Source organism: Dicentrarchus labrax, unplaced genomic scaffold (assembly GCF_905237075.1).
Source record: "Dicentrarchus labrax unplaced genomic scaffold, dlabrax2021, whole genome shotgun sequence".
In the NCBI taxonomy this organism is placed as follows: domain Eukaryota; kingdom Metazoa; phylum Chordata; class Actinopteri; family Moronidae; genus Dicentrarchus; species Dicentrarchus labrax.
In genome coordinates this window covers 27,955,574-27,968,265 of record NW_026136714.1, presented here as the reverse complement: position 1 = coordinate 27,968,265, position 12,692 = coordinate 27,955,574, and the positions used below count along the sequence as shown (strand labels likewise).

At 37.4% G+C, this 12,692-nt stretch overlaps 2 protein-coding genes across 2 annotated transcripts in view; both read right to left on the bottom strand.

Annotated features, from left to right (window-relative positions):
• The window catches only part of LOC127375919 (uncharacterized), a 629,637-nt gene that overhangs the window by 124,607 nt on the left and 492,338 nt on the right, over positions 1–12,692 (bottom strand). The gene's annotated exons all lie outside the window — the stretch shown is intronic.
• The window catches only part of adgrd2 (adhesion G protein-coupled receptor D2), a 44,299-nt gene that overhangs the window by 1,891 nt on the left and 29,716 nt on the right, over positions 1–12,692 (bottom strand). Inside the window, exons 20-24 of the mRNA XM_051422282.1 lie at positions 3,457–3,498; positions 3,260–3,313; positions 2,901–3,048; positions 1,245–1,303; positions 1,091–1,121 (exon numbers count right to left, since the gene is read on the bottom strand). Coding sequence (XP_051278242.1) covers positions 1,091–1,121; positions 1,245–1,303; positions 2,901–3,048; positions 3,260–3,313; positions 3,457–3,498 — 334 coding nt within the window. The remainder of the gene's footprint in view (positions 1–1,090; positions 1,122–1,244; positions 1,304–2,900; positions 3,049–3,259; positions 3,314–3,456; positions 3,499–12,692) is intronic.

Sequence of the window (12,692 nt, the reverse complement as noted above, 5' to 3'; positions counted from 1 at the left end):
ATTAGCTAACTAACCAGCTAAGTAGCCAACTATCAATCAATTTAGATTAGCTAGCTAGGTAGCGTTTTGCTAACATTAGCTAACTTAAGATGTGACTATCTATATTCAACATAGAGTATCCTAGCACATAGCATATTTAAATATTTCAACTACTCTCCTGTATTATGTGTATAAGTGAAAATTGAGAACAAAAATCAAAAACTCAGCATTCAGACTACCATTCCACACTTGTGCCAATAGTAACAATGTTAACATCTGCAATATGAGTTAGTTTATTCAGTCAGCTCAAATGAGGAATTTCAATGAGAATAAATGCAAATGCATATTTTTCTTTTTGTTCTCAAGGCCTCTTCAAAATACTCTATATGTAGTGTAATTTAAAAGCAGACAAAAATACGGAAAGTAGAGCTTAATGCCATCTTAGGGAAACCATGAACAGAACACACGGTTCCAGGTGGTGAACAATACCCAGTCATTTGCAGAAATGTGTAGGGGGTGGCATTCGTTTCTCGTTTCAGAAAGTGTGAATAAATGTCAGTATTTGTCATCAGTGCTCTATTTCACATCAACGGGACAGAAGAAAGAACACAAAGAAGTGGACTGTCCACACGGCCCTGCATTTCTTTGATCTGACTGCCCTCTTTTGAAATCTTGCAAAGAAGTGCTGCAGTGCTTTTTGTAGAGAAGATTGACCTGATGTCCACTACAAAATCCTTGTGATATGTTTTTTACATCATGATACTCAAATTATGTATGTGACTTGTTGAGATTTAATTGGACAGTTGATTGAGGGTTCCCACTCTTTTTCACAAATCATTTTCCAGGAGTTTTTCTTCACAGTACAGGACAGCACTTACACTTTGCTTTTGGGCAAACTGACTAAACTCAAGCTATAAGCATGATAGTGCTCGACTTCCTCCAATTTCCTGCGCTTTACTTTCTTTGACTTCCTTCGGAACTCCTAAAACTTTGGAGGCCACCTAGCAGTCCGAGGCCCCCGGGGCAATCCAGCCCTGTGTTTACCTTATTTTAATTTCAACTAATGCCGACTCAAATGATTCAAGAACAGTATGAAGTGTTAGAGTTGTACCTGATGGCTTGAACCCAGTCAACTGGACAACCTGTTTAAATTGGAAACACACACACACACACACACACACACACACGCAATGCTCAGTCATATTTAAATAGCATGACATATGACAGGTGCAGTGTTAACACTAATAATCTTACTTGTTACTTACTTGGTTTCCTGATGCTGGTTTTAAAGAGAAACTCACAAAGCTCTCCTTTCTGAAGCTCTCTGAAAAACATACACAACACACTCCTTTGTATTTAAAGTTTGCATTTTTCTGTCAGGACCAACAACATTTGTTGTTTATGCAAGGCCAAAACATGTGAGACAAAGAGATACAAGAAACACAACGCATATTACAAAGAAAGCTTTATGAAATATACAAAGGGAAACAAAAATGCAAACAATGTGAATGACAGTAGAACATTATGGGAACTCTTAGTAATGGTGCGTTCCCACTAAAAGTGAATATAACTATTTGCAAGAGTACAAGTTAATTCAGTTGAAAATATTGCAAGGTTATAGTGGTGTATGGGAAGGAGCGGAGACAGAGCTGCTGCTGGCACAGAGACAGCTGCCTGAACCAGGGAGCTTCTGACTCTATGATAGTACTTCATATTTATACAGAGAACGGATAGAAAAGGAGATTGCTATATGTGTCCATTACTCCATTCAGAAAACAAGCATTTCAAAAGTTGTTTGCTTGTAGTCTTGCATACAGACATGATACATATGACATTTTTACAAATTGCCATCATGATGTATTGCTATTTAAGCATCTGTTTGATCCGTTTATTGACATTAAATCACAGCAATTTATTTTAGGCTCATACCACCAGGGGCGCCGTATAGGGGGGAAAAGTTAGGACAATTCCAAGGGCCCATGGCTGACAGGGGCCCCAAAAAATAGGTAAAAACTAATATAAAATTATTAAACCATCATCATTCAGTATATATATTTCAAATATAATAATAAAATTAATGATCTCTTTTTTTTTACTTGTTTTTGGCAGTAAAAGTTAAATATCCCCATTGACCAAAAAGTAAACATCCATATTGAGATAACTTCTGTTATGAATTGGCGCTATACAATAAAATTGAATTGAATTGAATTAATATGGAGGGGGGATTCTAAAGTTTTTGGTTAAACGGGACAAACTTTTTAAAATGTTCTTTTCAACCCCATGTCCCTAAGAATAACTAATAATAAAAAATCATTAAATAAATGTATGTTTGCTGTCACTGCTTTATGAGTCAAAACCAGATGTAGTACTGTGGAGCACTACACACAGAGAACTACAACTACCATTAAGTGACCACAGGGAACTTAGAATTCCTAGCTACACCTCTGGCTGTGTGTCATTTGCTTTACAATGACAATTAGTTGAAGGTTTGATGATCACTCAATCAAGTGTGTTAAACATGACACAAGTATATTGGTTTTTAGTCTTATCCTATTTTTGCTCATATTTTGAATAAAGCATTTACATGAGGTTACATGGAACATGAGAAACCAGGTTATTCATATCTCTGCATACATGATCATAACAGCATCCAGGTTTCATTAGATCGCCAGCCACAATGTTCTTTACCAGCAGAGAATGTCCTATTTTCTACTGCATTAGAATAATCTTGTAATTTACACAGTTTTATTGCAAATAGAGTATGCCTAGTCATTCATTTTTCATTCTGATATATTACAATATTGACTGGTGGCCACTGTAGGTTGTGGTGGTTTGAGTTTGGACAGGGGCCCCAGTGTAAGATGTCGCTTATGGCCCCAAAATGCTAAAAAATGGCCCTGGACCCCGGTTATGCAGCCTACCATTCTTGATGACCAATGATGTGGAGGTCGAGCTGGGGAGTCCAGAGGTCTCACTGGTCTCAGGGCTGGAAGGGGTCGGAGGACTGCGGCCCCAGGAAGTAATTGGGGCTCTCTGGGAGGGTAGGAAGCTGGTTGGCTGGGAACAGTTCTGACAAAACACCACGAACCAATCACAGTGCTGCAAAGTGATGATTTGATAATAAAGTATGATGTATAATATGTGTTCTAGTCTAGTACTTATACTAAAAAAACTGCCCATACAAAAGCAAAACTTCTAGTACAATAAACGTTTGTAAGGAGGTAATGTATTTTCTGTACTGATTGACCTGATCAATGCTGTGTGCTTTTTACTCACTCACCGTGAAAGATAAGGCCTTCCTCCTTTCTTTGATCCTCTTTATGGCATTCCTCACCTAAATGAGAAGCAGGGTTTACACCCACTGGTTCATCCAAAAGGCTGGCAGCCTCACATTCCATACAAAGATACATTCTGAGGCTCAGAGAGCCGCAGTGGCGACAGACAGCAGCGCTGACAATGGACTAAACGCCTCCTTACCTCACTGTTGTAAACAGCATACACTAGGAAAATATACAGGCCCTGTGGAGAGGAGACAGACACATCAGGAAGCACAAGTGGAAAACAATGAACGCTATTCATACAGTTTTTATCGACAGTATCTTTATCAAGTCCATTTACTGCTGCACTCTGTCATCTCTATCGAACTCTGCTTTTCTCTTGACCAACAAAGAGAGAAACACATTGCAAAATAACATTTCATGCTCTCTGTCTGTTTTCTTCTGGCACGAGCTTCACTCAGATTCAGCAGGGTGTGGGTGAACTGAATCCAAATTGGACCTCTCTCTTTCTCTCTCTATTACAGGGGAAATCTGTTCCAGACATAACAGCAACTTCTCTAAGATTGCAGTTTGGTTAACCTCCTGTATGTCCAGCCATGTACTGTAGAAGTGTGTAGACTACAAAAATGTTTTCCCTTCACTGCCGGCAGCGTAGATGTTCTTAACAGCTGCACTCGTAGGCGGTGTGAAAAGCCTGCAATCGTAGAGAAGGAGACGTGATAACCTTTTGAATAACAGTGCACATTTTCAGAAAGTCTCTCCTGGAAGGCATTCATTGTGTTGTAAGCATGACAAGTGACAGAAATAGTTGTGTAACAAATGAAAAGCAAGAGCTGGAGAGAGAAGTTCAAATGCTGTTCATATTCTCAGTGGGCGTAATTGTCACCTTGTCCCTTTCAGAAAGTTACAAAGATTCATCTGCCCTAGTTCAGACCAAGAAAATGTTTGGGGCTAGGGGGTTTCAGAGGCTGCTGGACCATCTTGACCAGCCTTTAGCTGCCACTTTGGTGAAGAAAACCCCTCTTGTGGTCTCAATCAGACTATCTACGGTTAGGGTTAGGGTTAGAGTGAGTTTACCTTTGTAGTATCAAACTCAACAAGTCTTCCAAACTAAATCGCAAAGCAGGAACTGGTCGTATTACCTTCCACAACAACACATATGAGCATTTTATGATGCTGCCCACATCTCTCTATAAAAGCAAGAAATCTCTGTCTGACTGTCTGTCTGTCTGTCTGTGTCTGTCTGTGTCTGTGTGTGTGTGTGTGTGTGTGTGTGTGTGTGCCTCAAATATCTCTGCAGATCAGGATCAAACTGACCTGAGAGTTTCAACATGGCTGCTGTGTGGTTTAAGGGTGTACAACGTCGGCTTTGTTTGGACTTGAGGCAACTCAACAGACTGAATTATAACTACAAAAATCCTTAGAGTATGATTTTTTGCCACAAAATATTAAATAGTTACATTTTTTTATATTCAGAAATAACTTATTTAAACTGAACCATGTAGCATATCTAGTTAAACCAACATTCAAATTTTTAATCAGAGAACTGAAATTTGAGTGAGAATAAACTAGAGCTGTATCATCTGCAAACATTATTGGAGAAAGTATATTTTAGACATTTGATAAATCATTAATATAAATAAGAAATAATAATGGTCCAAGAATGGATCCCTGGGGGACCCCACAAAGTAGTGTAGCTTTGTTGGAATAGCATCCATTAATACAAACAAACTGTCTTCTACTTGAGACATAGTTTTTTAACCATTCAAACGTAACATCGTAAAAACCATATTTATGCAGTTTTTTAAAGTAAAATATGATGGTTAACTGTGATACAGTTAACCAATAAAGCTTTTGAAAAATCGATGAATATACTACAAATAAATTCATTATTTTCTAATGAAGAGGTAACTTTGTCAATCAAATGAAGCAAAGGCATATAAATGGAGTGATTTTTCCGAAAACCATACTGATGTTTGTAAAGAACTGAATTAGAATCTACATGAGAAAGGATCCTTATGATTTTTTCTAATATTTTTGAAAAACATGGCAAAATAGATATGGGTCTATAATTATTAAAACAACACGGATCATCCGCTTTAAATAGAGGAATAACTTTGGCAACGTTTAAATCCTCTGGTACAACGCCTGTTGCCATAGACAGATAAATAATGTAACCTAGTGGCTGCAAAACTAGGGATGCAGAAATGTCATCATGGCCAGCTGAAGATGTTTTTAGTTCATCAATAATGTCACTTATTTCTTGGACATCAGGAGGCTTAAAAGAAGAGATAGAAGGATAATTTCCTGAAATGAAATCCAGTGGATTACTACAACTAGGAGGAACTTTACTAGCTAATTCATAACCAATGTTAACAAAAAAATCATTGAATTTTTGAGCTATATCAAATGAATTTTTAAAAGAATTGTCATCATCTAAAAAGATTGAAGGTAACTCTGGGTGAGTCTTTTTTTCTCTATGCAGCAACTGATTTATAACTTTCCATGTGGTTTTAGTATCATTTGAACACCAATTTTTCACAGAAATATTTCTTTTTTGCAGATCTAATGGAATGAGTATATTTATTTCTATAAGATTTATAAACACCATGGGTAAGGGGTGTAGGATTTGAGACATATTTTCTGTACAATTTATTCTTTTTCCTCAGCAGCTTCAGCAATCAACTGTAAACCAAGGCCTACTTAAGTCCTGATTGCATTTCCTAGTAGAACTGCCTATTGGAAAACAGTCATTGAAACTATAGCTAATGACTTTCATAAAATGTTGATATGCAGAATGAGCATTATTTTCTTTATATAGATCATTCCATGAGATACTGGCAAGCATATCTTGAAATTTAGAAGTGTTTGACTTGCTCATAATTCTTTTGTGTATCTTTTTCTTATTTTGTTTAGTTTTATTAGGCATGATTAACGAGTACTGGAATATAGGAAAATGATCTGACAAATCTAAATACAAAACCCCGGATTTCATGCCTTCACTCAAGTTGTTTGTTAAGATGTTATCAATCAAAGTTGCTGAATTTTCCTTTACTCTTGTAGATTTATGAATAAGTGGGAAAAAGTAACTAGAATAAAGAATATTAAGAAAATCCGTAGTTAATGACTCTAAATTATTTTTAAAGAGGTTTATATGAACGTCTCCTAAAATATAACAAAGTTTATCCTCCTTGTGTATCAAATCAAGAGAACTGGACAGACTTTCATTGAAATCTTGGACAGTAGAGTCAGGTGGGCGATAAATAACACCAACTATAAAAAATTTTCCACCAAAGACACCAGAGAGCTCCACAAACACAGATTCCACCTCAGCCCTAGCTGATTCAGGGAAAGATCATCCCTAACTTTAAATTCATAGTCACCAAGAAAAAACAGAGATACTCCACCTCCAGATCTATTCTCTCTTACGTAGTGGACTGAATTATAATTTGGTAATTTAAACATTTCTCTAGAATCTTCTGTAAACCATGTTTCAGATAAGGCAATAACCGAGAAATTATGTTTGAGTGAAGATAAATAATGAATAAATTTGTCATAGTTGCAAGGAAGACTTCTTATACTCAGGTGGAAAGTGGAGAATATATTGGAAGGCATAGAAACACATAAGTCAGTTTCATCATAAAATCTGCAGAGGTAAGTGGCATCAAATGATGAAAAAAAATGTAGATCTGGGTCAACATCAACATTGTAAGAATCAATTGCAGAGGAATCAAAAGGCTTAAAAATATGGTCATCAGAATCAGATGTGTTGCAGTAGTCCATAAGGTGTAAATATAATGTACTGTGGACATGTCATAAAAAAAAAGAAATCAGAGTACTGTAAAAATGAACCATGGTGGGCACTACTGACTGTTTGCCCTCCTTTGCTGTGGAGGGTTTTGAGTAGGTGGATGGACAATAAGTTTGTCGTATCTCAGATATGCAATGTCACATCTCTCTCGAGCTGCCTTCATTGCAGGGAGTAGATCTTTCCTTCCTCCTCATTGATGAAGATGTCTGAGCCCTTCAGGTTTTTAGCTTTACCCAGAACAGCAAGTTTGTCTTTCAGCCGCAGAAATCTGACCACAATGGGTCTAGGCTTTTCTGATAGTGTCACCGGTTTCCCAGTTCTATGAGCCCAGTCCAGCTCTATTTTCAAGTGATCCAGTTGTAATTTTTCACTGAATACTTTTCTCACTTTTTCTTCAGATTCAGACACCTTTTCTTTCACAGACTCTTTGATGCCATCCACAACAATATTATGCTGTCTTGTCTGTCCCTCAAGATATTCAGTCTTGTCTGAGACTGAAATCAAACTTTTACAAATCGTGTCCAAATCTGTCCTGGTTTCACTACAAGTCTTGGACAATGTACCACAAGAGATTTTTAAATCATCAAATTCTTTTTGGTCATTTCCAGACTCACCTTGAAATCATAAACTTGCTTTGACAGATCATCTATCCTCTTATTAGAAGACTGAACTATGATCTGTACGCAGGATTTGAAGCTTTTTTCTTGTTGTTCAAGCAAAGTTCTGTAAAAGTCCTTTTGCTGAGCCAATAATTCACGCACTTGAGCCATGGTAACATATTCCTCGGTGGTGTGGTTGGAAGCTTTAGGTGGCATTGTTTGATGATCTCCGTTAACCCGTAAGGGGAGCCGCTAGCGGGCCAGCTTGCAGTTCGAGTGCTGGGGCCAACAGCTAGCAGCTAGCAGCTAGCAGCCAACAAAAGATGGAGGAGTTTCTGTCGAGCCACCGCTGTTGCTAACACTCTGTGAGCCGTCCTGTAGAGCACACAACCTCCGACTGAACCAATGAGGACCAGATTCAATTTAATTAGATTTTATTTGTATAGCGCCAAATCATAACAGAAGTTATCTCAGGACACTTTTCAAAATAGAGCAGGTCTAAACCGAACTCTTTAAAACATTATTTACAGAGACCCAACAGTACCACCATGAGCAAGCACTTGGCGACGGGGGCAAGGAAAAACGTCCTTTTAAGAGGCAGAAACCTCGGACAGACCCTTGCTCTAGGTGGGTGGCCATCTGCCTTGACCAGCTGGGGTAAGAGAGAGAGACAGAGAGAGAGACAGACAGAGACAGACAGAGAAAGAGAACAGAGGTAACGACAGAAGGACAGAGACAGAGACAAAGGAGCACAGCAACAACAGTAGCAAGTAGTGACTGATTGTGATAATGATGATGAACATGAAGAAGATGATGACGACGACAACAACAATGATGGGGGACAATGAGGAGGGATTATAGTAATTATAGTAACTGTAGTGAGAAAATCTTTACTTTTTATGATATGCCATTAGAAAATACATCTGTTTATAAATATTTAGGATTTCCACTTGATGAATTTATGAATTATGAAAATGGAATTAAACTCCTGGCTGATTCAGTTGGCAGAGCTCTGGGTTCCGTTGTTAATAAGTTAAAAATATGTAAAGACCTTGGTTATTCTACTTACACTCAATTGTATGATGCATGTGTTTCTCCCATTGTGAACTATGCTGCTGGGGTATGGGGATTTAAAGAAAGAAGGATTTCAGATGCAGTACAAAACAGAGCTATACGTTGTTTTCTGGGTATTCATAAATATGTTCCCTCTTTGGCTGCTCAGGGTAACATGGGCTGGATTCCTGGTACAATAAGGAGAAAGTGTGATATGATTAGACTGTGGAATCGTTTTATTAATATGTCAGATGACAGGATCAATAAGAAAGTTTTCCTTTGGAGTAAAGTTCAGTACTCTCCATGGGCCGCAGAGATTCATGCTGTCTTTGAAGAAGCCGATTTTCAGTACATCTATAGAAATAATTTATCATGCAGCATAAACAAAATTAGAAAAAAGTTACTTGTCGGGTTCAATGAAAAATGGTTAAATGATATAATGAAATCAAGCATAATTATGAAACAGAATTATATGTTAAAACAAATTTACTAAGAAATCAGAGATCCTTGATTGCCCAAGTAAGAATGGGAATCCTTCCCCTGGCACTTGAGGTCGGCAGATTTAAAAATATCCCAGAAGAACAGAGACTTTGTGAACTGTGATTTACGAGAAGTGGAGAATGAATCTCATTTTCTTTTATACTGTCCCTTCTATGATGAACTAAGAGTACCTGTTGTAAATGAACTGTTTGCTCAAAACCCTGAAATATTTTGGAGTAATGATGATGTTAGGATGGAATGTTTGTTTACCTTTAATGTTTATAAGTTAGCCTCTTTTGTTACTAAAGTCTGGATGAAATGTCAGGATGATTTATATCGTTAATGTTAGTATTGTTTAGCGTCTACTTTTGGTTTTTGGTCTGTTTATGTTTTATAATGGTGTCTTGCAAGCCCTTGTGGGCTGAGCATGCTAATGCATGACACAATAATAATAAAAAAAAAAAAAATGTAGTAATAATAATAGTAATAAATATAAGAGCAATTAAAGCTGCAAGCAGTGTTGGACGGGACCTCGCACTCCACGCAATTCGGGGCGTGCTGCAGCGGCGTCACGTGCTGTCGTAACACGTGCGGACCACAACATGATAATTTCACTTAAATCAGCTCAAATTCGCCACGCAGCACTTACTTCCTGTTGCCAGTAGGTGCCGCTATCACTATGTCTTAATATTGTCATGTAGTCCTGTTCAGGGCGGGAATCTTATCAAACACGTGAAGCTTCATTGGGATTGGACCATGTACGCTGAAGTTATGAGGACGTGTTCAGGCCGAGACTGTTACAGAATATATGAAGTTTATTGGAGATTGGACATTGCACACTGAAGTTATGAGTACTGTTTTATGGCGAATCGGCTGAATTTGACAAGTTGTCACTGGCACGCGGTTTGAGGTACTGGCACGAGGTTTGACGTACAGTCACAAATAGCACAACCTTTCATCTACAGTTTGTTTTGATTGTACTGTCCAATTTTGAAGTAGATTTGATAAGTCCCCTATTTATCTTGCAATTTAATACTTGACTTCCAGCGGTTTCCTACAATACTGCAGGAACAATACTCCGTAGGAAATATAAATAACATTGCCAAAAGGAAGCATATATAAGGTGAATAGAATTGGTCCAAGCACAGAACCTTGTGGAACTCCATGACTAACTTTAATGTATACAATGAGGATATATGTAAAACAAAGCGGGGAGCTGCTGATTGGGTAGAACATGAGATAAGCTGAATTCAGTGTGTTAACTTTCATACATGTTACTAAGGCAGTGATGTGAGTAAGGTGGGGTCCAACAAGACACAGTGTTCTGATTATGTTCGGGCGATGATGCTTCTCATCATAGTGAGTATAATCTCAGTCAGATATGGGTTCCAATGCTGAAGGACATTGTGGGACACATTAATCTAACTGTGACTCCATCTGAGTTTTCATTGTTTTGTTATTTAAAAATGCTCTGTGGGCTACAGACAAACTTACTGCCACTATAGTGGCTGTGGATCATGTGTTGTGTCTTTCTCTGGCAAAACAAGTTTCTTTTAATTCTCTACTTTGCTGAAACTGCAGCAGACAAGAGGCTTTAAAGTGAAAGTTCACCCCAGAATCAAAAATACATAATTTGAAATTATGACCTGGTAACTCAACAGACCTTGTTGTGAGCACTTTTTATGTAAGAACTATTTTCTTTCTATGTATCACTGTGCAGAAGGAAGAGTTGTGTAAAAATCAATGGTGTCCTCCTCAGCAGAGTAACATTAGCTAGCTCACCTACCATGGAGATAGCTAACGGTCAGCTATGATTGGCGGGTGGGAGCCCTTAAAAAATGCCAGGCCACCCCAGCTGTCACCCCAGTTTGGTGTCAAATGTTGTCAAATTTAACACATTAGTTTAGATTAATTAAAAGAATTCTTAAAAACAGAAATGAGAACATTATCTAATAATTTTAATATAATTTAGTGATCTGTTAAGGCCACATCTTAGACTCAAAATAAGTTAAGTTCAATAAATAAATACATGTCTACAGGTAGATTTGGAAATAAAAAAATGTATTGATTTCAAATGCCACCTTCTATATATTTCTATTCAATGCTTTATTAATGTGCCACAATGATGTTTTTGAGTTCAAATTCATTTGGGGGCTTTTTTAAGCAAATATTAATATATGTGACTAAATCAGCTAATATTTCTGCCATCCCTTAAAGTCTCCATGCCACCCTTTGGACGCCCCATGAATATTTCTCTATATCTGCCCCTGTTCAGTAAATATAATAGTTTCTACATGAAACTGCTCACATCAATGTCTGTGGATTATCTTGAATAACAGGGTCATGATGTTATAAGGAGTTCGGTCTACACCTGCTCTATTTGGAAAGTGTCCTGAGATAACTTCTGTTATGAATTGGCACTATACAAATAAAACTGAATTGAATTGAATTGAAAATGATTTATGGAAAGAGGCTAACATCTCCAAAACTCAGCAACAGAACAGATGGATAAATAGCTCTACAGGTAATATATGTATTTTGATTTGGGGGTGATTTGTCCCTTCAAGTTTGTAATGCAAGTAATGTAATAATTTAACTGTAATTAAGCACAGTATAATTGCAGCACTTGAACAAACACTCTGTAGCATCAAAACAGAATTATTAACAGTCATGTTATAGACAACTAATGGAAAGATCAAAACATTTTTAACTTTGATTATTGGGTATAACTACAGTATATAAATGAAAACATCCAATGACAGAGATATAGTACACAATGTCATGTGTATGTTTAACCTGTCACATAGCATTACCTACAGTACGTCTAATGATTTAAAATCTAAAAATGTGCCTAATAAATCAGTACTACGTGTATTGAAATTTAGTGGACAGAAGCTGAAATGGGAGATTTGGTGAATTAATCAACCTTAGCAGATTCACCAGCCACCACCACTGGACTCCAAGGGGTGATTTATCAACTGCTTAGGGTGGATGCCCCTCAAACACAAAAATCTAAGGCTTTCTGTCTTAATAATGACTAAATCAACACCATTACCATTTAGCATTGTTAAGTAAAGTAACTGAACAAATAGTATTTAAGTGAAGTGCAAGTGGTGGATTACTTTCTGACAATAACTTACTTAATGGCTGTCAGCATGCATACAGAGAAGGCCATTCAGCAAGTTACAGCCTTGTGGTTTCACTTCTAATGCAATCTCATGGTTATCTCTTAGGAAGAAAACAGAAAGTATTCCTTAATGGCAGCTATTCAAAAAGGTCTCTTTACGCTACATCGGAGTGTCATTAGTAACAAGAACCTGTCCAGTATGGCTCATCAGATACATATGGCCTCTGTGCATGATTATTAGGAGGTGCAGCCTCTGGTCACATAGCAGTCCCAGCTCTAAAAACGAATATTGTTGGAATTCTCTGCCCATAGATGGAACATCTACTGTTAATAGCAAAACAACTTTCAGAAAGCATATAAAGAAA